Source organism: Emydura macquarii, unplaced genomic scaffold (assembly GCF_026122565.2).
Source record: "Emydura macquarii macquarii isolate MOO-44397 ecotype Brisbane River unplaced genomic scaffold, CSIRO-AGI_Emac_v2 contig_374, whole genome shotgun sequence".
NCBI classification, from domain to species: domain Eukaryota; kingdom Metazoa; phylum Chordata; order Testudines; family Chelidae; genus Emydura; species Emydura macquarii.
In genome coordinates, this window is record NW_027130511.1 from 10,940,442 (window position 1) to 10,967,294 (window position 26,853).

Genomic DNA, 26,853 nt, shown 5'->3' on the forward strand with positions numbered 1-26,853 from the left:
AGTGTCACCTTGTCCTTGGACAACTGAGTGTAAGGAAGCTCAGCCATCAGGGCCTGCAGGTCACGCACCCTTCCTGCAGATGTAATAGCTATTGCAAATGCAGTTTTCTAAGACAGATGGGGCAGTGGACAGGACACAAACAGCCAGAAGCGATTCACAGCCAGTGTGGAAATCAGAAGGGTTTTTTAGTTCTCAGAATCACAACATAGAGAGATTTTGATAGCAGATTAATTAGAAGTTACAGCAGCAATCAACTAGGGAGTCTGAGTCCATTCTCAAGCCCTGCTCCTGAGCACCCTTACAGGGGACAGCCCTTTTCGCCAGCCACCCCCCAGAGCCGTCCCCTTACCCCTCCCTAGTCCTTTGTCTCCTTTCCAGGCAAGGTGTCTACCTCCTCCTTGTCTCCGCCTGCCACAGCCTGTTACAATCTGTTGTAGCTGGTTGACCCAGGGCAGGGGTCCTCGGGGTACGTGTGGCTGGGGAAGGTCCATCCGCCCTTTAGTGGCCTCTGCAGTGATCACACACCCAGGTCCCATCACCGAACAAAACAAACAAAAACCCATATAAAAGCCAAATTTGAATGGCATTGTAATGCCATGCGCCAAGTAGCAACACCATTCACTCACATTTGGCCCAGCCTGGAGGGACAACCATGCCAAATTTGAGTGAGTGGCATTGTGACCTGGCACACAGGGTTGCAATACCACTAAAATTTGTAGCAACTATAAAAAGTTGCAGTGTGTGTTAAGTTGCAGTTTCCACAACAAAATTGTGGCTTGCAATTTTTTTTTTTTAAACCGTCTTATTAGTCATTTATACAAAGTAGAACAGCTTCAAGAGGAGAGATTGAGAACCCCACTCAGGAATACCCAATAGACTGCTGGTAGGCACTCTCTTGGGAGGTGGGCGTCCCTTCTCCAGCTTAGGTAGTGGGGATTTGAAAACAGGTTTCCCACATTCCAGGTGTGTGCCTTAACTACTGGATTATTAGGTATTTTGGGACACACACAAACCCAAATTCCTGGTCTGATTGCCCTTGGCTGCTTTTCAAGCAAGGCCCAAACTGATAGGCTTGCTCTGAGATCACCTACCAGTTTGGGCTCTTCATGCAAGATAGGCAGGGGAATGCTTCTTTTGAGAACTCTTCCAGAGCTTAGGTGTGAACTTTGATGCCAAGCAGCTTGTTGGTGTCAAAATTTAGGCAGCTTTCCACATGCCCACCAGCAGAAAGTTAGGCACCTAAAAAAATTAGGCACCTCCAGTTAGGCAGCAACTGAGTGGGGATTTTGAAGTTTCAGTGGAGCCTAAATGTTGGACTTTGCCACCTAAAGTGGCAGTTAGATGTCTAAGTCCCTTTGTGGATCTAGCCCAGAGAGGTTAAAGGCCTGAACAGCTCTGCTCCCATGAAAGTCAATGGTAGGATTTTGATTGATTTGAATGGAAGCAGAATAAGACTTGCTCAAGATTTCAGTCAGTGTGTAGCTAGCAATTGAACCGAAGAGACCTAACTTTCAGTTTTCCCCTCCTCTAACCACTGAACTACATTTTGTCTCCTACTGAATTGCAAATTTTCATGTTAACATTGACCATCAAGGTATGTTACAAAATCTGTTAAAGAATTTTTTTCAAAGGAGAAGGACTGTATTCTTTATTTGCATGTGAACTGGGGAGTTTTTTATACTGACTGTATCTTGTTCACACACACATTCATAGATTTCAACAATGCATAGATTCTTAGATAAATCACAAGTATCTTAGAAATTGAAAATCGTTAATGCTATATTTCGTGAGTTCACTAAATCTGCATTCACTTAATATATCATGTAATGCATAGCTACAAACAGAAGAATTTTAAGATACTTTAATATGTCATCCTTTATATTAAGATTCTATTTACAAATAATGTATAAAGGTTTAATAAATGCTTGATAGGTATTATAAGCATGTTAGTCATAAGCAGTACTTGCTATAGTTGGTTATACCTCAGTGGAAAGTGTAATGGATGATTATAAGCAACCTGTTGGACTCTAACAATTCAGTAACCCTAACTCAGTAATGACAATGTAACAAAATAAGTATTATTGTGGATATGCTGTTTTTGTTTTGTTTATTTTGATTCTTTAAGTGTCACTAAATATCTTGTAGTTTCGTGTCACTGTTAACTATCCATCTAATGAATGGTCATATATTTCTTTCCCTTCTCCATTCCAAGGATATTGTTAATACAATCATCAAGCACTGCTCTCCTCAATTCTTTTCACTTGGTTTGCCTGGTGCCACCATGCTTATTATGGATTTCATTGTAGCAGCTGGTAGAGTGGCTTCTTCATCTTTTCTCAATGTAAGTCATCATCAGTTAATTCTCATTTGTGATTGTATGTAATCATGAAAAGTTTTAATAGAATACTGTGCAACATTGTTCTTCAGCTAGTATGTATTCACCTGTCCCAAAAAAAAGAACTTAATGCTTAATAATTATTTAAATCACCAAATGGTTTGTTAAAATATGACGTTATAAAAATCCTCTGTAGGAGATGTAATATAAAGAATGCAAAAATTTGCTGCTTATGCCTGGTGTCTGTGTTTGGCCTCAGAATTGCAGGAACAATTATGAGATAACTCTTTACTAAGCGACATCACACATAAAGGTGTTTATTTCATCCTTCATTACCCACATGCATATCCAGAGGTTGGTGGTGGGTTTTTTTAACTTACAGATGTACAATATTAATCTAAACTTTTAAAGGGAGGGAACACTTTTTATGGGTGTGTTAGATTCATGGCTGTTTATACTATACACAGCAACTTAAATGTAATAGGTTTTGTACTGATGTTGCAATGTGTCCTTTGGAACTACTAAGAAGTAAGAATGTTGCAGTTTGCTAGTAAGTGTTGATAATCCTCCATTTTAAGAGGATTACTTTGTATACCATAGATATGACATTGTTACTATACAAAACACACCAAGATACACAGAAGCAATTAAATGTCTTTAGAGTATGGATGTTCATATAATACTACAACCTTCAATTAATGCTCACCATCAGCTGGTGTCATCTTACTCTGTATACACCCTAAGATATTTAATTTTTGCCTCAGCAAGGTGGGCTTTCTCTTCAAAATCTTGAAGTATATAGAGCTCTATTGATGGTGTATGATGGAGACACCATGCCTCAAGACTGAGGTTCTTGGCAAAATACTGCCTTAGAAAACAACCACTGCCAGTAAATAATTTCCCTTGTATATTGGTTGAGATACCAGCTGGCTTTTTGGACCATCCAGTATAACCTTTTTGGCGTTTGCTATGATTACTCGATTATTAAAAGCTGAAATCTTCTTTTAAAATTATGACAACTGCCAGATACAGTTATTTACATAACTGTTATTTACATACATATGAGTTGTATTGGGAGAAACATTTCTGCTTTCAGTGCAGATAATTTACTAATTCTTATGATGTTTTAAATTAGATTAGTTTGAATTATATGGTGGGTTACATTTTCAGTTTTACAAGGTTTTCATTTTAAAAGTATGTTAGATTTGTAATCGTTCATGTTGCTGCTGTACAGTAACTTCCGAGAATGGGACTGGTGGCTCTTAAAATTGCTAGCTTTTGCATTTGTACTTTTAAATGTTTATACCTTTCAGTTATTTCTGGCCAACTTGATTGGCACAGGCATTATTTATCCTTTACAACTTTCTATTTTGTCTTTGTAAGAAAAACATATAGAAACATTGCTTATCACAAAGTCTATTTAAATTATTCACTTTTGTATTAGTACAGGAAGTAGAGCCAATACATGGTAATAGAAATTTGACTCCTCTGTTTCAACAAAGCAGCTCATTTAAGCAGTCTTAGTGTATATCACAGAGCTGTACTTTTTATGAGTGCAAACTGCTTGAGTTTATTTCTGGCCTCTATATTGTCACCAGGATAAACTTAATAAAAATTCAACCTGATGTAAGGTAGCTGGATGTTTCACATTCTTAGTGCAATAAAAGTAAATATTTTTGCTTTTCCCCATCTATAGGCACCAAGAGTAGAAGCACAAGTTTTGTTGGGATCTCTGGTTTGCTTTCCCAACTTATATTGTGAACTGCCAGCTCTACATCCAAGCACCCCTGACATTGTTGTATCTCGTTTCACAGATGTTAAGGTGGGAATATTGAGAACATGTGTATGGTATTGCCACATACCAAGTTGTCTTGTCTTTTTTTAGCAATACAGTGTTCCAGGTAAATTTTAGTGATTCTAATGTTCTTTTTAGATCTTCTTATGTAGAGAACAAGATTTAAAAGTCCATAACATTTGTCAAAATAAGCTTTAAAGTTCTAAAAATGTACTTATTTTGAAATTACTGTTAACCAACAAAAATAATCGAAAGTGTGTGTGTATATTTCTAAAAGTAAATGTGCTATTATTTTGACCATTTTGTATTCTTGGTTATTGTGATCACTTGAAAAGTTTCTCAGCTTTAAACAGCTCAGAAAGAAAAGGAAAAGATTTGAAATTTCTAGATGCCCTATTGAATCCATTGGCAGTTTGTTTTCTTAGGGCTGCCAGAAGTCCTTATGTGCACCTCCATGGTGGCCACAACACACAAAATCAAGGAGATTCTAGCACATGATGAAGTTTGGGCTCTGTGACAGTTTAGCATAGCTGAAGGCAGTCTGGGTCATGGGTCTATCTACTGTGTCTTTGATTACAGGGATCCTGCAGGTTGCTACCCCTGCTTCCAGTATTAACGGTGGAATAATGTCAGTTGAGGTGCCTTATACCTTGCCCACTGTTTAGGAGTAAATTTAGTTCCCTGTACAAAAGCCTGTTTACATGGGGTTTATGGAAGATTAATTTCACCAGTAGGGACATTTAGCCTTCTTGACTAAGACAGAATAACTTCTCCACACATTAAGTGGTGGCTTGTCTGGCTTGTAGGAAAAGGTGTGTGGCCCCTTTAAGGGCTAGATAGCCAACGAGTGACTTGCTGCAGCAGCTTCAGACCAGGTCAGCATGGGAAGGTTGAACCACTCCCCAGGTGACCAGAAGAGGGGGAGACTATTTAGGTTCATGCCAATGCAAGAAAAGCCCTCTTTTACCTGAACCAGGAGGAGCAACAGAAACAGCATCACAGCAAACTCTCATGGCCCCATGTGGTAACAGAACGGTGAGAACAGGAAGTGGGGAAGAGGGTCTCCCCTCCTCCCTTGCCCCCCAGCCCGCAGTGGTAGAAGCAGGTGTTTGCTAATAGAGGGAGAGAAAGAGGGAGCTCAGCTCAGAGCCCTAGCAGACTGGTGAGAACAGGGAGGAGCCTCCCCCTTTCTAGCCCACAGAGGCAGAAGGAGGTGTTTTGTAGCAGAAAGGGAAGAGGAGGGAGTTTCAAACTCATCAGTGCGGGGCCACAGCAGAGCAGTGAGAAAAGGCGCAGGGAGTCCTCTACCCACTTCCAGCCAGCCATAGAGGCATGTTAGAAAAGACGAGGAAAGGAGTTCCAAACCCACCTCAGGGGGAACAGAGTGGTGCTGAAGGGGCCATGGGAGCATAAGGAGTGGGATCCTTGCCACATGGGCAAGGGGTTTGATCCAGGACCAAGATTGGAGGATTGAGGGGTGATCTGTCTTTCTACCAAATGGATTCCCCTTTACGGGAAGTAATGTGGATCCTGGGGAAGCGAATGTTCCCAGTGGTGAACCAACTGCATTTGGGGGGTGGGGGAGACATCAGAGAATTGATTCAAATAGTCCAGGCAAGTGCTTCTGAAATTGTTTCCACAGCACTAAAAGGTTTACAAGGTGTAGTGAGTCAGCCAGAGCCAAGACATTTGAATAAACAATTTGTAGTACAGGGAAACAACACGGCTAGTAGGGGTGAGTGTGACCAGCAACAGTTCCACACCCTGCCTCTGCAACCTTTATCTAAGTCCAATATTGTAATAGGTGTCTTATTTCTGAGCACCCTAAAACTCACCCACTTACAAGGTATGTGAATTTGCAGGATAGAATTACTGCCCCCAATGGTCAGTCACAAATATGGTTATCCTCCGGTGGCTGATCCAATGGGAGACCCACCTGTTAATTGCCATTAAATATAGAATTTTGAGAGGTGAATATGTAGACATCACCTTCCTGTGCAACAGTGATAAGCTGTCAGAGAGGACGCCAGGGCAGAGCAAGAAGGGCAATGAGATGATCAAGTGACCAACGGTGGCTAGAAAATGGGAAAGTTGGAAAGCTGCCTTCTTGATCTATATAGATGTTATTGCAGAGGCTTACCCAGACAAGCCCAGCATTATTCAATACATATGGATATAATCAGGTGAGCATATAGTATATTTGGGGGCATGGCATGGTTTAACTATGACAAACAGTTTAGATTGAGGGCAGCAACACAAACTGGGATCCAGTGGATCATACCACATCATATGCTGTGGTTAGAGTGGATGACGTCGCAGCAGCCTGGTTTCCACACTGACAGTGGCCTGTTCATTCCGTAGCAAGCCTATGGGAGGCCTGAGACTTGTAATGACATTTGCTGAGTATTTGTTTTTGTAGCATCTGCAAATTTAGGCATGCTTGTGAAATATGCTTTGGGGCCCTTACAGCCTGCATTTGCCACAGCAGTCGGTAAAGGACCCAGTGGGGAAACAGAATGGGAAATAAGTCAGATGTTGCTTGCAGACCCATTGAGGCAGAAGCAAGCTATGGGACGCAAGGCCTAGGAAGCGTTGGGGGGTGAGTTGAAAATGGAAGGTCAGACAAGACCATCGTCTTCAGTTAAGCTGGATGTGTTAGGATAATCTCATAGGAGCTATCTTAACAAGATGAATGGGCATTCATTGTGGGATGGGTTTACTGCGACGTTTAGGATACTCTTTCCATCTGGGTGAAGAAACCACCTGTAGTTAGAGAAGGACCTCCGGAGGTGGTCTGCCAACTTGTTCTGATATCCAGGAAGGTAGGATGCCTCGAGGTGTATCAAATGAGCTATGCAAAAGCCCCCCAGTCTGAGGGTTTCCTGGCACAGGAGAGAGCAGCGTGCTCCTCTCTGTCTGTTTATATAGAACATCGCTGTTGTAGTTTCCATTATGACCAAAACACATTTGCCTTCCAAGTGGGCTTGGAAGGTCTGACAGGCCAAGCATATCACTCTGTCCTCTTACGTTGATGAGAAGTGAGAGCTCTGTTTGGGACCAGAGACTTTGGGACCTGAGCCCTCCTAAATGAGCTCTCCAGCCCATTGCTGAGGTGACAACATCTTCCAAAGCTGGAGAATTCCCCACATAGACTTGTTTGCGACAAGAATGCAACAGGAAGTGCCCGCAGTTCTCCTCCTTCCAGAATCAGAGTCCGGGATCAATTGCGGATGCATTCCTCATCCCAGGGATGGGTTATCTGTTGTACGCATTCCTGCCTATCACAAGGTTCTGCTGAAGGTCAGGAAGGAAAGGTCCTCTGTGATTCTGGTAGCCCCAGCCTGACGTGCCAACACTGGTACACCACGCTCTCAACCTCTCAGTGGAAACTGCAATCAGTTTATCTCTGGTTCTGGACCTGATCACCCAGGACCATGTCTGCTTTCATCACTCAAATCCCAAGTCTCCACCTCTCAGCATGGAAGCTCCATGGCTGAGCCCTCTGGAGCTGGAGAGCTCAGAACCAGCCAGAGAGGTCCTCTTTAGCAGCAGAAAACCTTCCACCACAGCCAATTACCTAGCTAAGTGGAAGAGACTCTCCATCTGGTCAATGCAGAAGGGCACTCCATCTGCACAGTCGTCAGTACCTTTCATCTTGGACTGTCTGTTACATTTTAAGCAGCAAGGACTGTCGGAGTTGTCAGTCAAAGTCCACCTGGCTGCAATCTCAGTGTTTCATCCCTGGGTTTCAGGCCATTCAGTCTTCACCAATCCCATGGTGAGATGTTTCCTTAAAGGTCTAGACAGGTTATACTCTCAAACATATCAACCAATTCCCCAATGGGACCTCAACCTCATGCTATCAAGACTGGTGGGACCTCCATTTGAACATCTAGTGACATGCTTGCTTCTTTATCTATCCTGGAAGGTAGTGTTTCTAGTGCCATAACTTTGCCCAGGAGAGTTTCTGAACGTAGGGCCCTCCACGTCCAGCTTTCCTTCTAAAGGTGGTATCACAATTCCACACAAACCAGGACATGTTCCTCCCGGTTTTCTACCCAAAGCCACGCACCAACAGCCAAGATTAGAGGCTGTGTTCTTTGGATGTCAGGCGGGCTTTGGCTTTTTATATCAAAAGTATTAACCATTTACGAAAAAAACTCAGCTCAGCAATAGTAGACAGGGTGAAATGCCTCCCAGTATCACCCCAATGAATCTCTTCATGAATCACATCCTGTATCAGGACATGTTCTGAGTTCACAAAGGTACCTGCTCCAGCGCTGCCAGCTCACTCCACAAGGGTGCAGACATCCTTGACAGCGTTCCTAGCTAACTATGCTATTATATAGCAAGCCAGAGACAATGCTGCATTTGGTAGAGCTGTACTGCAATCTACAGGTCATTGAACTCCAACCCCTCCTCCTGTGGATCTGCTTGGGAGTCACCTACTTGGAATCGACATGAGCAAGCACTCAATGAATTAAAAATGGTTACTAACCACCTATAACTGTCTGTTGTTCTTTGAGATACATTGGCGATTCTAAGATGCACCCGCCTATCCATCTGTTTGAGCCAGCTGGCAAGAAGGAACTGAAGAGGCAGGGGGTCGGTAGGGCCCTATATATGGCGCAATGAAGGTGCGACTCCAGGGGGCTCCAGAGCTGACTCTATTGATAGCACTAGGGGAAAAATCTCCCAGCAACTGTGCATATGGCATGCACACACCTACTTGGAATCAACATGAGCAACATATCTCAAAGAACAACAATTACAGAAGGTTAGTAACTAGGGGTTTTTTGTGTTCTCATTGGTGCTTAACTTAAATAACTCCTCTCTCCCTGCTATTTATCCGTCTGATGTATTTATAGAGAGCAATCATTCTTCCTTTAGCCTTCTTTTGGTTAGGGTAAACAAGCCAAACTCTGAGTCTCCTCTCATAAAGTCGGTTTTCTGTTCCTCGGATCATCCTAGTAGTCTTTCTCTGCACCAGTTCCAGTTTGAATTAATCTTTCTTAAACGTTGGAGACCAGAATTGCATACAATATTCTAGATGAGGTCTCACCAGTGCCTTGTATAACGGTACTAACACTTCCCTATCTCTACTGGAAATTCCTTGCTTAATTCATCCTAGGACTTCATTAGCCTTTTTCAGAGTCATATCACACTAGCGACAGATACATAGTCATCCTGTGATCAACCAATACAGTCAGGTCTTTCTCCTCTTCTGTCACATCCAACTGATACATTCCCAACTTATAGCAAAAATTCTTGTTGTTAGTCCCAAAATGCATGATCTTGCACTATTAAACTTCATCCCATTCTATTATTCCAGTTTACAAGGTCATCCAGATCTTTTTCTATTATATTCTGGTCCTCCTCTATATTGTCAATATCTCCCAACTTTGTGTCACCTGCAATTTTATTAACATACTCCCACTTTTTGTGCCAAGGTCAATAATGAAACTGTATATAATGAAAATATATAAATATACATGTATTTTACATTATAAATTTATATACATTATAAATATAATAAATACATTATACATTATAATACATTATAAATGTATATACATTATATTATATACATTACATTATAAATGTATATAAATGAAAATAATAAGATTGGTCCCAAGACTGATCCCCGAGGAGCTCCACTATGACCTTCCTCCAGCCTAGCAATCCACGTTTTAGTATGATCCATTGTAATCTCCACTTTAACCAGTTCCTTATCCACCTTTCAGTTCTCATATTAATTCCCATCTCCTTCAATTTAACTACCTCTATTTAACTTTACATGGGAAATTATTAAAGGGAGAATAGGGTGGCAGGGCCATTTAATTATCTACCTCTATAGAACTTGTGGGTTTCTCCCCTAGGCTTGGTCCCTAAGAAAATGCCAGGTGAACATCGCCTAATTCACCACCAGTCATACTCACGGGGTAGCTCAGTTAACAGTGGAATAGATCCGGCCTTATGTTCAGTGTGCTATTTCTCCAATAATGAGACTGTGCACATAGTTAGGTCTTGTGGGCACTGATGACCAAGTGTGATATCAAGTCTTCTTTTCAACTGCTGCCAGTACATTCTTCCGACCTTAAACTTTGGGTTTCTTCTTTGAGTAGTGTCCTTATGGGTGTTCCACTGTAGGTGTGTCGCTGCTGATCAGAAAACTCTGGTAGCAGTGCCCATTGGACCCACATATGCATTCTGTCCTTGTGCTATACCATGAGGCTAGCCAGCACCTGTGGGCTAAACGTCCTTAGTTCCTTCTCTACTGCAGAGTCATAACAAGAACTCCCAAGTAAAGGGGAGGAGGACCCATAGGTACCAGGGTAGGTAAAGGGGGAGGGTTGACAGCAGCCCCTCCCATCCACATGTAAATAATTATGGAATTGCCTGTACACTGTACACTTTAATCTGTTGGGTACTCCCTGACATTTAGGAATAAAGTTGCGGCCTAATTAAACCACATCCAGTGTCTTCGGTCCTCCTTCCAGCGTAGTCAGACAATTCCTATTGAGTTTCATTCCCACTTCAGACAAAATTCTGTGAGGTCACTTAAAGATTTTTGTTTACCGTTTTAACTTTGAAAGAATAGCATAACGGTTTGAAGCCTATTTCGTAGTATTCAATGGACTCTTAATGTTGTACTCTGCATAAGATGATCTAAAGAATGCTGAATAGAGCCCTCATATAGGATTATATCTGGAACACAAGATAAATATATTGCTTTCTTAGTTTTATCTAATATTTTGTATTTGATACCTGGAATAGTTCATAGTTTGTATTTTAAAAGAAACTTTTTAACTTTGTGGTAGTGTTCTGTAGTATGTATAAAATCCTTTTTCACTCACTTTCTGGGGCATCAGGTTTTAAAAGTATTACAAAGACAGACTACTTACTTTCAGATGGGTGGGAGGAAAGTACTATGCATCAGTTACTAGCAACTCCTCCAATCAGTAACAAGGTTTGCTGGGTCTTGACAGAATAGTGTCTTGTAGCCTGGTGACCATGTTGTGAGGGTTCAAAAGAAGTGAATGTTCATAACCAGGAAATTATAAGTATGTATTTGTCATATATTAGTATTGTAAATAAAAATGTAGGTCAATAAAAGTTAGCTGGGTGTGGCCAATTACCACTTGGTTACCTTAATTATTTATAGTTTCCTGCTCCCTATGGTCCATTTCTGGATGTATTTTGAGAATGTGAGTTCTACAGGTAGGGCTCATACCTTCCTTTAAAGGACTTGGTACATCAGAGGCAGTACTAGGAACAAAATAATTTAAAATTTAAGGTGTTCGTATTTTCTGTTAGATGAGTAAAAAGTCTGTTTATTTAAAGAGCCATTGGCTGAGACCCAGCAAAGGAATATGCCAAGTATAATATAGTAGACCCCTTATATTTTTCTAAAGATTTTTGTAGAGAAGTTTCTGGCAACTGAGTTTGCACATTTTCATCTTTTGTTTTAGGAACTCACAATCAAAACTGTATTAAGTTCTGCAAGAGAGGAGCCATCTGGTCCTGCACGGTAGGTCATACTTTAACAAGGCTGCCATATTATTAGAGGCTCTTTTATATTACAGTATATTCAAATAGGTATGTTGACCCATCCTGGCTTACAGACAGCCCCCCAACCTGAAGCAAATACTCACCAGCAACCATACACCCTACAAAAAATCCTACCCAGGGACCTATCCCTGCAACAAACCCCGTTGTCAGCTCTGCCCACACATCGTCTCTAATGACATCATCACTGGTCCTAACCACATCAATCACACCATAAGGGGCTCATTCACCTGCATATCCACTAATATTATATATGCCATCATGTACCAGCAATGCCCCTCTGCCATGTACATTGGCCAAACTATCACTACGCACAAGGATAAATGGACACAAATCAGACATAAAAAATAATAACATCCATAAACCAGTGGGAGAACACTTTAATTCCCCAGGGCATTCTGTCTCTGACCTGAAAGTTGCTGTACTTCTCCAAAAAAAAACAACCTCCAAAAACAGACTTCAAAGAGACACTGCTGAATTAGAAATGATCTGCAAACTTGACACATTCAAACTGGGTTTAAACAGAGACTTGGAATGGCTATCTCACTACCAAAGGTAAATTACTTTGCTCACCCATTCTCACCTCCTACTCAATGGTCATCATTAAGTCTTAAGTACCAGACTCCACCTCCCCCGTTGTTCTCAATGCACCTGGATACCTATAAGATACCTCTGTGTTGCCTATTTTCTGTATTACTGCATCTGAAGAAGAGAGCTAAGTCTTTCGAAAGCTTATGTCTACAAATATTAAATTTGTTAGTCTTTAAAGTGCCACAGAACTCTCGTTGTCTCTCCTTTTATTGCTTGTCCATATATTCCAATGATGGTGCACATGCACTCTGCGCACTTGAGTTTGGGTTCTTTTGCCAGGAGTGTCTGTTGCGGGCATCTGCACTCTGAGAGGCCTCATGCCTCTGTCCAATTTCATAAAGGGCAGATGACCCCAACCACTCCTCAGTTCCTTCTCACACTCTGTGTCTTTGAGTCAATATCCCAGTTCTCACTGAACTTTGCAGTGTTTGAGGTCACTGGACAGATTGTTTATAAATATCTATAGGTAGTGATTGTTAGATAGTTGTTAGTGTAGTGAATAATGATAAGATTTAGTGCAGTGCTACTTTTTAAATTAATTCCTTTTTTTATCCTGCCTCTGCTGTAGCAGACCAGAAGTCTCTGGGGTTTAAGAAATGCCCTTCATATGAGTAATGTTCCTCAATGAAAGCACATCAGATGCTTAATGTGTTTGGGAGAAGGGCATATTGTTGATAAGTACTCAATTTGTAGGTCCTTCTAAAAAAGAACACAAAAAACTAGGGAGGCACACCTGACAATGTTCTTAATGGAAAGATCAATGCATCCCTCCTCAGACTCTGGAGCAACAGAGGCTGAAAACCCAGAGCAATTATCATATAAAAAATACTCCCATCACCTCATCAGCCTCTCCTCTGATGTGCAAGTAACTAAAGGATCTTCCTCCTCAGCTGATAATAGCTCTCCTAGAAGGGGAAGAAACGAACATTCTAACCCTTAAAAAATGTAAAACTCCCCATTACCCTGGGAGAAGGGTAATGCAAGGCTAGAAAGAGTCCCACTGCAACCCATGCAGATTCTGGTTACCAATCCTTAGTACCAATCTCGTATGTTCATAAGAAATTGCCCAGCACCAAAGTTCATGGTTCTGGCATTTCTGGTACTGACTACCCCTGTACTAATGCAGTCTGTTCACTTACCTTTGGTACCAGAGTTCTTGATACCAAGGAATTATATGGCCCCTGGAGACCTATCTGTGTCTTCTATATCAGTCTTACTATTGCTAGCATTCACTAAGGTACCCCTAGTTGTACTGGCTGCTTCTTAGACCTCAGTACCAAGCACACCTGCAGAACCAACCAGAAGTCACATAGAGGATCTGCTTAAGATCTCTGCCAGAATGTCACCACCACTGAATGAGGAATGCTGCTTTTTTGTTGTTCATCCTTCAAGTTTGAAGATGACCATGACATCAATTGGTTTGGTTTCTGTGAACACATGAGTGCCTGATCAGGCCAATTTGAGCTTTGAACTGTCTGTAGCACACTGAACAAGAGATGCCGCTGTGGGTTACTTGATTAATAGCAGATATGCTGCTGTTATGAGATTTACACTGCTAGCGCTTCTGCTCTGCCTCAGTAGTTCTCCTCTGCCCATAGATTGTGGCTTCAATATGGATGAGACTTCACCAGATAGAATGATCCTGAGTAAGATCTTCCCAAAACTCTGGGTCAGTGTTGAAACACCACAAGGATAACTTGAGGGAGTCTTTGAAGCGTTTCTTCTGGCCTCCCTGAGAGCGCTTTCCTTCCTTTAGCTCACCATAAAAGATTTTCTTTAGCTGTCGCTCATTTGAAATTCAGTTGACATGGCCTGCCCATCTCCTCTGTGATTTCATCAACAGAGTATGGGTGCTTAGAATACCTGCCCGTATAAGGAACCTTGTCTTGCCATCTTATCGTCATCAGTTTCCTCAGCCCATGTGAAAGTGAATCAGCTTTGTAACATGGCATCTGTATACCATCCAGGTTTTGCATGCATATATCAAAGTTGATAACACAATGGCTTTGTAGACCTTCAGTTTTGTTTGTTGACTAATGCCTCTGCACTCCCACAAAGTTGCACATAGTCTGCCAACGGCCACACTTGCTTTGGCAATTCTTACGTTGGTTTCATCATCGATGTGAACTGCATGTGACGGTGTACTGAAGTAGGTGAACTTATCTGCTGCCTGGAGGATTTGGCCATTCACTGTGATGATAGGCTGTACATAAGGCTCCCTAGTGCAGGCTGATACATCACTTCTGTCGTCTTGATGTTGATTGTGAGACCAAAATTGTCACAAGCTGAAGAGAAATAGTCCATATTCTGCGCCATGTCAGACTCGGATTTGGCATTCAGGGAACAGTCATCAGCAAACAGAAGATAATAAACAGTCACTTCCTATATCTTTGTCTTTGCCTGTAGTCTCCTCAGATTGAAAAGCTTGCCATCAGTCTGATATTTGATGCCAATCCCAGTGTCAGTCACAAAAGGCATCTGTAAGCATGGCAGAAAACGTCATACTGAAGAGGGTTGGAGCCAACACACAGCCCTGCTTGACTCTGTTGGTGACTGGGAATGGTTCTGTTGACACACAGTCATCCACAACATGAGCGAGCATGCCATCATGGAATTGCCAAACCATTGAGATGAATTTCTCTGGGCAACCGAATTTTGCCATGATCTTCCCAAGGCCCTCCTGACTGACTGTATCAACTGCTTTAGTCAGGTCAATGAAAGTCATATACAGGTTGGAGTTCTGTTCCAGGCATTTCTCCTGAAATTGACAAGCTGTAAACACCATGTCTATGGTTCCACGATCTTTCCTGAAGCCACAGTGACTCTCAGGCAGGAGCCCTTGTTCAATGTGTTGCACAAGACAATTCAGCAGAATTCTGGTGAGAATTCTACTGGCTATTGATAACAAGGAGATGCTCCAGTAGTTGTTGCAGGATTGTCTGTTACCTTTCCATTTGTACAAGTGAATGATAGATGCATCCTTGTACTCCTGAGGTATAGTTTCTTGAGTCCACATTGACTGGAAAAATTCAGTCAGTTTCAAAGCCATGTGCAAGTCTCCAGCCTTATAGACGTCTGCTGATGCAGCATCTGCTCCAGGTGCTTTACCAAAGCAGGTCAATTGCTTTTGCAGTTTCAGTCAGCACTGGGGGATCAGCAAGAGATTTGTTGATATCAATCTCTGGCAGGCGATCAATTGCCTCCTCATTAATAGATGATTGTTGATTGAGGATGTTGTAGAAGTGTTCTGCCCACCTTTGCAGGATCTTTTCTTTATCAGTGAACAGTGTGGTGCCATCAGCACTCAGTATTGGAGATGTTCCTGATGACTGTGGCCCATAGACTGTCCTCAGAGCATCATAGTTCTTCATATCATTCCTGTCTGCATAGGACTGAATCTCATCTGCCTTGTTGCATCTTTCTAAGTTTGCATTGGACAGTCCTCTTGATGTTCATGAAGACTGCCTTCTTAGCTCCATAAGGCCTGTTTAGGAAACAGTACTTCAAAATCTAATGTTTCTCGTTCAATAGTCTCCCTATATCAGAATCATTTTCATCAAACTAATCTTGATGTTTACGTGTGATGGTACCAATGGTATTGGATGCAGCTGAATACACAAAGTCTCTAAAGAGTGCCCAATTTCCCTCAGTGGTGTTGGAGTTCATATCAATTGTTACAAGTAGTTTGCACAGTTCTTTAACAAAAAGCCTGTTTCACATTCTCCTATTTCAATTTGGAGATATTAAGCTTTTTGGGTGATATTTTACCTTGTGGTTGTCTACTAGGATGTATCCGAATATTCAGCTTGGAGACTGAGCCTGTGATCAGTTCAGCATTCTGCGCTTCTCATGACCTTTGGCACTCTAACATCCTGTCTGTCTCTTTTCCTGATGATGACATAGTCAATGAGATGCTGGTGCTTGGAGTGTGGATGCATCAAGACATTTGTTACGATTTGACAGGCGGAAGATTGTATTGGTGATGAGGTCCTGTTCAGTGCATTTCCTCAACAGGAGGAGGCTGTTGCTGTTGCATTTCCCAAGGCTATTTTTTCCGATCACACCTGGCCACGCCTTGTAATTTGTGCCAACTCTAGCACTGAAGTCACCAAGGATGATGAACTTGTCTGCCTTCAGCACTTCTGCGATAAGGGACCCAGGTCTTTGTAAAATTTGTCCTTGATGGTATCATATCACACCCTTTCCATTTGAATCTTCCCAGTCCTTCTCCAAGGACTCCTCCAGCCCCCATTAAAAGCATGCTACATCAAGAAGTTGAGTCACTTATAACTTTTGGTGTAATAAAAGAGGTTCCCACTCAATTCAGATGGAAAGGGGTTTACTCCCAGTATTTTCTGATACCAAAGAAAAAGATGCCTACTTCTATATAGCTGTCCATCATGCCTACAGTAAATATCTAAGATTTTAAGTGGGCAGTTCCCATTATCAGTACCAGGAGTTGCAATTTGGTCTGTCAGGAGCACTGAGAGTATTTAGCAAATACCTGGCTGTAATAACAACCAACTTGAGTAACTGAGAAGTCAAACTTTACCCATAGATGAACAACTGACTCACCTGAGGGAAGTCTCCTCATCATGTCATTGACTCAATTCAGCAGACTCTCCAGTTCTTTGTCTCCTTAGACTCAGTGCATTCCTACTCCTGCAGCTTCCACCTATCTCCCCAACTGTGATCCAACCCCCTTCCTGTCTTTGATCTCCTATCTATCATATTGTACTCTTCCCGTTTCCTTGTCGTAACTGTCAATCACCACCCCACTTCTCTCCTTCTCACCTTACTTATCGATTTTGACTCTGTACTCCTCTCTTCATTGACTTTGTTTCCCACATTAGCTTTGCAACTCCAACTTTTCATGTTGATTTCCCATTCAATCATAATCAGTGTGGACTTCTTTTACTAAGATTCACCATCTCCTCTTTATTGGCAGTCTAAAGTGTTAAAACATCCATGAGTGAGACCCACAAAACAAAACCCATGAGGTTGTCTTTTTGTTCTTTGTACAGCACCTGGCACAATGGGGTCCTGGTCCATGATTGAGACTCCTAAGTGCTACAATAATACAAATAATAAATAGTAATACTAGGCTGTCTTAAAAATCTCAAGATTTTTAAAAATATTGATCTGTTTTTTTGTTTTTTGATCTGTTTTTGTTTTAATTGTATTTTAAACATGTAGCGGGTAGCCATAACCCCCAATTTGTATGTGCTAAATTGCAGATTAAATTTTTAATCTGTAAAGTACATGCACAATTGCAGGGGTTCTTCCTTTTTCCCCTGCCCTCACCTGCTTGGCAGGGAACTCCACTTTACCCTATTCTGGCTCTGGGATGAGGAATTGGGGATTCTTGTAAATTTTTAAAAATCATTCATGTAGTATCATAAATTAAGGTTTTTATGTTTAGCTTGTTTAAAAAACTGTAACTATTTATTTAATGTCTGTTAGAAGGCAGTCCTGAAATCGCAAATATCATAAGGCTTTTTTGTTGCAGGTAATTGAGCACTCTTGGAATCTTAAGTTCTTATTCAAACGTGTCAGTGTAGATCCTGGTGTAGGTATGGATATGCCTCATGCACGTGAGCTTGGAATCTTTTGAATAGCAGTGTCCATCGGGATGTCTCGTGTGGCCTGTTCGAGGACATAAAGAGTGGAGCAGCTGCAAGCCACCTTCAGTTCCCTCTTACTGCCTTTGGCAGCAAGACAGAACTTGGACTGTGTCTGACCCAATTCTGTTTTTGAGCTTCAAAATTCTAATTCATGGAAAAAATCTCTTTACCCCCTTTAATTTTTTTTAATTTTCTATTAAGAATTTTTTAGTTGGGCATTCCCTTAACCCCTCAAAAAGGAAGTGGATAAGCAGGGTGTGATCCTCCTGTACATTCAGATACATTGAGGTGAAATACTTTGCACCAACCACTGGTAATGGCAGATTCTAAACCAACAAAGTTTAAATGCTGTACCTCTTGAAAATGGTCTGATGCCCTTTATCGATGGACACAGCAGATGCCTCTTCTGCCTTCGGGGGAAGGTAATGTCCCTGTCAGATTTCATATGCCTTTCCTTCTCATCCCATAATTGAAAATCTTCAGATGTAAGTCTCAAACTACACTTATTGGAACAATCTGTGAAGTTGCATTCAGTCCTGGAGAGGAAATGTCCTCCAAGCCAGAGCCACAGTGGCGTACCTTGGGTCTCCGGCGCCCGGGGGCCAATGCTTGCATTTTTGACCACCTCCCCCAATACTCCCATGTCACGCCTTCCCCACCCCCTCTCTGCAGAGAGTTGCGGGTCCCTTTTTTTTGGGCTTGTTCCCAGCGTCGGCAGCAGCTTGGCTGCGGCAAGTTGCAGCCACTTTCACTTATTTTTGGGCCGGTCGTTTCCTTGAACATCCAGCACCACGTGACCGGAACGGGAAATGCAAAATCTGCCATCTTTGTTCCGGAAGACAAATTGGGCTTGTTTTAGTAGCGTTTTTGAATGGCTCAGCACTACCCCCAGACCGGTGCCCGGGGGACATGGCCCCCTCTCTTACCCTCCCTCCCCAGTCGGTATGCTACTGCAGAGCCAAGGAGACTATCTTTGCAAGTGTCCACCTCTTTGGTTCCAGCAGGGAGAAGAAACCTAAAAGGGTGTCAAGACGATCAGTATCGGTGCTGGGTTTCCCGATGCTGATCACTTTGGCACCAACACTCGGGCAAAGAGATCTAGCGTCATCCACTTCAGCTGCCAAATAAAGTTCCCACACCAAGTGCAAACACAACTCAGAGTGGTCAAAGCAACCATCCTACAAGGAAGATTCGAGGCCAGAGATAAGTACTCAACCCTCTGTGATATTGGGGGACAGGAGCAAGGCAAAGTCAGTGAAGAAGGCTTGAGAGATTGTCACACTTGTACCAACACTGACAGCAAGATCCAACCCAATACAGACTCTGGCATCAACCAGCAAGCTGTTTGGGTACTCAGGTATGTCTTCAAGGAGATACCTCCACTCTCTTCTTTTCACTGGAACCACCTGTGACCCTTCCATGCCTAGGGCAGCCACCTGAAAATGCCAAGGTCAGGGCAGGCTGTAAAAAGGGAGCAGATTCTCCCAGCACTGGTGGGTGGCACTGAAGCAAGACTTCCCAACCAGCCACAAACTGTGCTTCTGATTCCCCCAAACTGGTTATCAAGAAGCCAGTACATAATACACACAGCCCTCTTTACTGCATTCCAGTTTCCGGCTCCCAATCAGCCACTAGGTCCAGTAAAGAGACCAGTTGTTTAAACTCTATGCTCTTTATTAAAAAGGTTCCCTCTGACCCCAAAGCATCAGCCACAGTATCAGATCAATATAAGTTTGGAGCTTACCCAAAATATCACGCTGCCAGCCAATCCTTTAGTAACTAAATCTCAAGGTTTATTGTAAAAAGAGATAAATAAACCATAAGAGAAATGTTAAAGGGTCAAAGTAAATCAGATACGTACAAATGATTGAAAGTCCATATACATCAAGTTTCTGGGAGAACTGTGGCATTGCAGGCTTGTACATTTCCTCTGGTATACATCCAATGCCTGGATGGGTCTTAGTCCTTCGGTTCAGTTGCAAATGAATTGATCCAGAGGTAGGTATATGTCTATAGCTGAACAGGATCAAAGACAAAATGGATTCCCCAGGCCTCTGCCTTATATACCTCCTGGCTCTGGCCATGCTGTCTTGTGGAATTTCACAGAAACCAAAATGGAGTCCAGAGTCACATGGGAAAGTAGTCCAGGGTCACATGGCAAGTCCTGGTATCAGGTATATCCCTGGCTTCTCCCCCCAGGTCCCTTGCACCTGGAAATGTCTTAATGGGCCATCAAGCGGGCTATTGTTCTGCGACCATCCTGTCTGGGGCGTTACCCAGCCAGCACAATTTGAAATACAGATATATCAACCATATCTGTAACTTCCATCTTACATATAATACTTGAAAAAAACATCATCATCTTACTTCGCACATTATAGCCTTTCTAACAGTACTGACATGGCATATCTCTCATGGATTATTATGATTTTGACATATTGATGTTAAACAACATAACAAATGCCTCTCCTCCCTCCCACCCCCCCAAAGTTAGCCAGCGTGACACCAGCATCAGCAACATCAGTGCCAGAATCCCAACCAGTGACACTGCCATTCCAAGATATACTTCTCCTCTCTGTCTCTGGGCTACTCCGACTCCCCTGCTGTGAGCAGGAAACCCTCTTCCAAGAGACAGGAGCGGTACCCAAAAGTATGATTTGAGGGCAGTGCTGAAGTCTTGGGTGTTTACACTCCAGTGTCATCCTATATGTCCTCTGGTACTAGCCCCCTCAAAGACAAAGCACCATCTTAATCTCCTTTGTCACACACCAAACTTCCTCCCAGAGGCAAGTTTGACAAGACAGTTAAGAGCCACCCCAAAACCGTCCCAGAGTTGATTGCCCCTTTCTGTTGAGCGTGACTGGAGACTGTGGTCGACAAATGAGTGCTGGATATCATTGCTCATGGCTACTCCATCTAATTCCTTTCATTGCCCCCTGCCTGGCCCCATTCCCCATCCTTCTTCTGGAATTCTTCTCACAGGAACCTATTACAAAAAGTCGCCTCATTGCTTCATCTAGGAGCCATAGAAGAGGTTCTGCAGGAATACAGAAGGAGAATCTTCTATTCCCAGTATTTCCTTATTCCAAAAAAGAAAGGATCTTCGTCCTATCGTAAACCTGAGGAAACTGACAAATACATGCACTGCCTGAGATTCAGGATGGAAACATTTGCCTCCATTATCCTGTCATTGCAGGCTCAGGAGTAGTTAGTGGCTCTTGACTTACAGGATGCATACTTCCACCCTGCCATCCAGCTGGCCCAAAGGAAATATCTGAGATTTACAGTGGTGCCAAGCTATTATCAGTATAAGGTACTGCCCTTTGGACTCTGCAGCACTGAGAGTTTTTACAAAAATGCCTTGTTGTAGGTGCAAACCTAAGAAAAAAGATCATCCACGTATATCCATATCTAGATGACTAGCTGATCAGCTGCGGGAAGTTCTCTGACAAGCCTCAACTATGTCCTACCTCTGTTTTTCCAGCCAGGCCTCTTGGCAAACTACAAGAAATTATCTTGCAATAGAGTTCATAGGGGCCAGGATAGATTCCATGATGGTGAGGGCATGCTTACCTTACAACTGAATCCTCTTGCTTCAGTTGTTGTTAAACGTGGTATTGCACCTGGCCGTTACAGTATGGACTCACCTCACATTATTAAGCTATATGTCTTTGTGTGCATATGGGATACCACTTGCCAGACTTCACCTCCCACGTCTATGTTTCTAGCTCAGGTCAGTCTACTACCCTGAGAAGCATCAGATGAGCAAGACAGCTTCAATTCTATCTCATGTTCTAAATGCAGTGCTGATCTGGTGCCAGCATCCCAACAGTAGCTAAAAAGTGGGTACTATATGTGGCCCATCACTATCCAGACCCATTAGTCATCGGAGCATGTGGACCAGACTGAGAAGCCCACCTGAATCATCTGCAAATTCAAGAGACATGGTCCTCCAAGGATGTAAAACTAAATATAAATGTCTTAAAGCTCAGAACCATAAAGCTGGCATGTGTAGCAATTCTCCTGTAACACAGTCATGCAGATACTGACAACTTGTCAGACATGCCCTATATACATTAGGAAGTGCCTGCTCTGCCCCCAGCTGCAAAAAAGCAATTAACTCGAGAACTGACATAACTGCTAGCCCGGAACCTCCTGGGAGCCAACAGTGACTTGGCAGACTTTCTAAATAGACATGAGTGGTCACTGCTGAAATCCATCAACTAGTTGATATTCCACCAGTGGGAGAATCCAGTGATATACCTGTTTGCCACCAAGGACAACATCAAGTGCCCAAACTTCTGTTCCACAGGAGGCATGAGCCCGGGATCCGTGACAGACAGCTTCCGTCTGCAGTGACATTGGGACATCCTTTATGCCTTCCCACTGATTCTCCTAATCTCCAGCCACAGCCAGATGAGACCAGGCCAGGCTCATTCTCATAGCTCGCTACTGGCCAAGACAGTTCTGGATGATGGACCTGTAGCAGATGCCCACGCAACCAGTGATCAGATCGCCCAGACCTGCTTTTTCAAGATCAGGGTGAAGAATTGCACCCAGAACTGAAATTGTTGCCACTGCTGGCCTCAATATTGGCTGGTTGAGCAGCAAGGAAAGAATCACTCCTCACATGTTCAGGAAATCCTAGCACAAAGCAGAAAGCTGCCCATGAGACATACTCCTTCCAATGGAAAAGTCCCTATGGGGTGGCCCAACATGGCCTAGACCCACTGCAGGCCCCGGTATTGAGGATTCTGAACTATTTGCTGTAACTGTAACACTCTGGACTTCCATTTAGTTCAGACAAGGTTCATCTGGCAACAGTATCTTCCTCTAATACAGTCATTCTCAGTCCTCTTTTTATCGAACAATATCCAGATTCCTTAAGGGTTTGCTACATACATGTTCATCACTTTAGAGTATTTACTCTAGCATGGAGCTCGCATTTGTCAAGCATTATACACTGGACTTAGCTATTAAGTCAGATGCCAAATTTGGGAGAGTGGTACTCCAATTTCCATGCAACTCATTCAGCTGATGCTCTTCATTCCAACTATCCAGGGAAGATACCACTTGCCAGTCATCTGCAGTGGGATCCACACTGACACATTCAAAGAAGGAATGTCTGGTTACAGTAACTATGGTTCTTTGAGATGTGGTAAGGTGTGGATCCTACAACCTGCCCTCCATCCCCACTTTTGGAGTCTTCAGATAACACAGGCTTTGGAGGGAGGGTTGTGGCCGCTCTGCCTTTTATGCCCTTGTACAGGAGCATTAGGAAGCACAGCATGCATGCTCCGCCTCTACAGACACTGCTATTCAAAAGATTCTTAGCTTGTGCGCGTGAGGCAGTGTTCACCTATAGTGAGAGCCACACTGTGACTGCAACATTTTGAAGAACTGCAGTTAATGCAGGGTAAGTGACCATTCCTTACATCTCAGTTTTTTGTTATTTAACCTTGTTTTGCAGATGTGTTGCTCTTTGCAGCCTTGGCATTTGGATCTGTGAGGAACTGGTCCATGAATCACATCATCCTCAGATCAAGGAAGCACTGAATGTGATTTGTGTCTCTTTGAAGGTAAGAGACTAGGTGTGCTTCAATCCATTACAATTTAAATTAAAAATGATTTACATCTGCAAAGTCCGATATACAAATTAACTAGTTAATCCTCACAAAGTCTCTGAATTTGGCAAGTATGATCATTTTACAGATGATCAGACTGAGATACAAGTTAAGTGACTTGCTCTGTGCAGCTCAGTGATTTTAGTGTCAAAGGCAGTTTTACATGCCGGAGTCCCTGGCTTCCATTCCTGTGTTCACTCTGCATCAAAAGAATTAACTCATTTTAAAGGTGAAACTAATATTTTTATTACCTGCCAAAGCAAGTCATTGCTTAACATCTAAAGGCTAGGTGTGTGCTGAAGGGGAGAGCACAAGAAGTATCCCTTCCTTAACTGTGACTGGCACTTGTGCAGGTGTGTATAGTCCCTGTGGACTGAGCCTCAAGCACGTCTTCCTCATAGTGCAAGCCACCCTAAATGGAGCAGAGGAGGCAGAACAGTAGCTCGATCCCTGCTTTTAACCAGTCTGCAGCCCTGGCCAATTGTGCAGGGGGAGTATGCTGCACCATTCTAAGGAATGTGCTATCTGTGTACTTAAGAGCTCCAAGATGTATTAAGCCTTTCTGAGGCAAAGTGCCACGCAGAGCTCACATTGGGGCAGTGCAGCTCAATGTATAATCTGAACCTAAAGCAAGTCACAAGTTTTGCATTGTTGTAGTTTATGACAAAATTATTTCTTGAAAAGGAATAACGGAACTTGAATTTTGGCAAAAAAATAAAGGAGAAACTGATTTTACTACTATGTTAGTTTAAAATATATTTAAGTTTTTGTTAAATACATTTTGTTAATGATTGTTACCCCTTGTTCTCAAAGATTTTCACTTCCCCTTTTTAATATGATCTAGGTAATTTATAAAATTAAAACTTTTACAATTTTAGGTTGTGTGAATGTTACTTCGTTATACAAACTCTTGATTTTCATGTATTCTGGATAGACAGATGCAGTGAGGGATAGTTGTTCATGTGATTACTATTTTGGCATTTGTTCACTCATTTGCACCTTATTTAGATGTAGATGTTATATAGAACTATTGTAAAAGGCAATATATTCAAATATAGCTAGGAGCAACTGTGGACCATTATCTACACAATACTACTTGACTCCACTAGAAATCTCCTCCATCATCTTGTCCTTTCCTTTGGGAGTGGCAGGAACCTTCATTATTCTGAAACAGCTTTGAGTTTCTTTAGTGATTGTCAAGGAAGCTGTAGAATACTATCTTGTTCTTGCTTGTTCTTATAGCCAGTCTTCCTTCTCTTCCCCCCTCCACTCCAATATTTTCCCCTATTAAAAAACCATTACTTACTGTTCTGTCATTTATTGAATAATCAAAATACCTGGCTCCTACCCAATTCATAGCATCTTATTACCTAAAGATTTTGCAAACTGGTATGTCTCTCAACAGCATGTTCTGTTTTTTTTAACCTTTCCTAATAGGTTTTATTATAAAGAACTTTCTTAATTTTCCTTATTCTCACATGAACTCTCTACAGATCTTCTTTTTTGACTGTGATAAACAAAAAGTGGTGCACCCTTTGTCAAGCGGAGCTAAATACTTACCTTGCTGTTTTCAACATGGTTCTTTGTATATAAATGCTTACACATAGAAAAGATACCTGAGAGTGAAGGGGCTTTTCAACCTTGCTGATAAAGGCACAAGATCCAATGGCTAGAAGTTGAAGCTAGACAAATTCAGCTCTTAAATAAGATGCACTTTCCTGGCTATGATGAAATTTGAATATTGGAACAGCTTACCAGGGTGATGGTGGACTCACCATTGCTTGAAATCTTGAAGATGAGATTAGTTTTTCTTTTTTAAATAAAAGATGCTTCAGTTCAGTTTCTTGGATAAATGGTATGGTCTGTATGTGCGCGGAGGGTTGAACGGATGGTCATGGTGGTCCTGTCTGGCCTTAGAATCTGTGACTGAGTACCCCTATTCATCCCCTTTTTTCCGGGGCAGTGTGGAAAACAGGATTGTTTGCATTGCCTGCAACATGCTCTTACCACTTGCAACTCTGCATTAAGACAATGACTATAATAAAATCTCATACTTCAGGGCTTCACCCAGTTGTGTGCAGAGGTCAGGAAGTTTTTTTTTCCTGACGTACAATTGGCTAGGTGTATTCTGAGGACTTCACCTTCCTCGGAAGCATCAGAGATTGGCCATGGTTTGTAGATGAGTCACTGGATAGGATGGACAGCGCTCTGAAGCAGTTTAGAGCACTCTTTTCAGCTGATGCCTGCTTGGTGTTTTCACTTTCTTCTGAAAGTGGGTTCACTTTCTTCTGAAGAATGGGGCATAGTTCACCTACTGGTATCATCTAGGCATATCTCACTTCATCAATTCCCTGCCATTGCAAGAACCTTGGGCATTGGTGGCACCTGGGTCTTTCCTGTTCTTTGCCTGTGGTACATATTTAGTCTCCTCAGAACTGAAATGCTTTAGTCAAACTAAAATCTTTGGGCTTAATATAGGAGTATCTGGGTGAAGTTTAGCCTGTGATGTGCAGCAGGTCAGACTAGATTATCTAATAGTCCATTCTGATCTTGAACTCGATTAATTTATTTGATGATTTTCTACATTCTTATTGTTATATTATGTTAAAATTTTATAAGGAATACAAACCCTCACATTTCAAGTCATAAGCTAACCCTTACTGTCTGCATTTAGGAAAACTTCTTTCATGGATATGGGACTCTTTAATTGTCCATTACATAGTTTCTTGCAATTTCCTGTAAAGGTATTGGTTTTGGCCACTGTTGGTCACACAGGATGAGTGTGGAAGTTCCTATATTCTTCACTAAGACGTCACAAACTTCATTTTCTTTATGTGAATAGGATTTGGAAATTTAAAGTGCATTTGGCTAGAAAGAAAAAGTTTTAAAATATGCTAAAATTCTCTATATCCTGTTATCTCTCCTTAAACTGCTGCCTCTCTGGGAAGTTCCGTGTTTCAGTGGTTTTTCCTCCTAATCTATAAAAGCAGTTCTCATCCAGTCAGGAAACAGAAAATATACTATGTCACTGACCAATCATAGCTAACCAACACAGTTCATATTTTGAACATTGAATATTCATGGTAAACTGGTTTTGAACACTATCTGGAGGGAGATCATATAAAAATACTCAGCAAATAAATCTGAGGAAATCATGATCTTCTTGTAAACATTCCACAAGCAGAAGGAGACTAAATTATTCACTGTCTATCATTCACTCAACTTCACTGTGCAGCCTATCTTTCTAAGGGAATACCAGGGGAAGATAGTCTCCAAGTCTTTATCGCTTGTAGTTTATTCTTAAATTCAATAATC

The 26,853-nt window shown here is 42.1% G+C and overlaps 1 protein-coding gene across 7 annotated transcripts in view; it reads left to right on the forward strand.

The window, feature by feature from the left end:
- The window catches only part of RALGAPA1 (Ral GTPase activating protein catalytic subunit alpha 1), a 228,097-nt gene that overhangs the window by 102,607 nt on the left and 98,637 nt on the right, over positions 1-26,853 (forward strand). For all 7 annotated transcript variants that reach the window (XM_067533936.1, XM_067533961.1, XM_067533981.1 and 4 more), the window contains 4 exons: positions 2,213-2,341; positions 4,032-4,157; positions 11,603-11,661; positions 23,385-23,493. In XM_067533936.1, the coding sequence (XP_067390037.1) occupies positions 2,213-2,341; positions 4,032-4,157; positions 11,603-11,661; positions 23,385-23,493 (423 nt within the window). The remainder of the gene's footprint in view (positions 1-2,212; positions 2,342-4,031; positions 4,158-11,602; positions 11,662-23,384; positions 23,494-26,853) is intronic.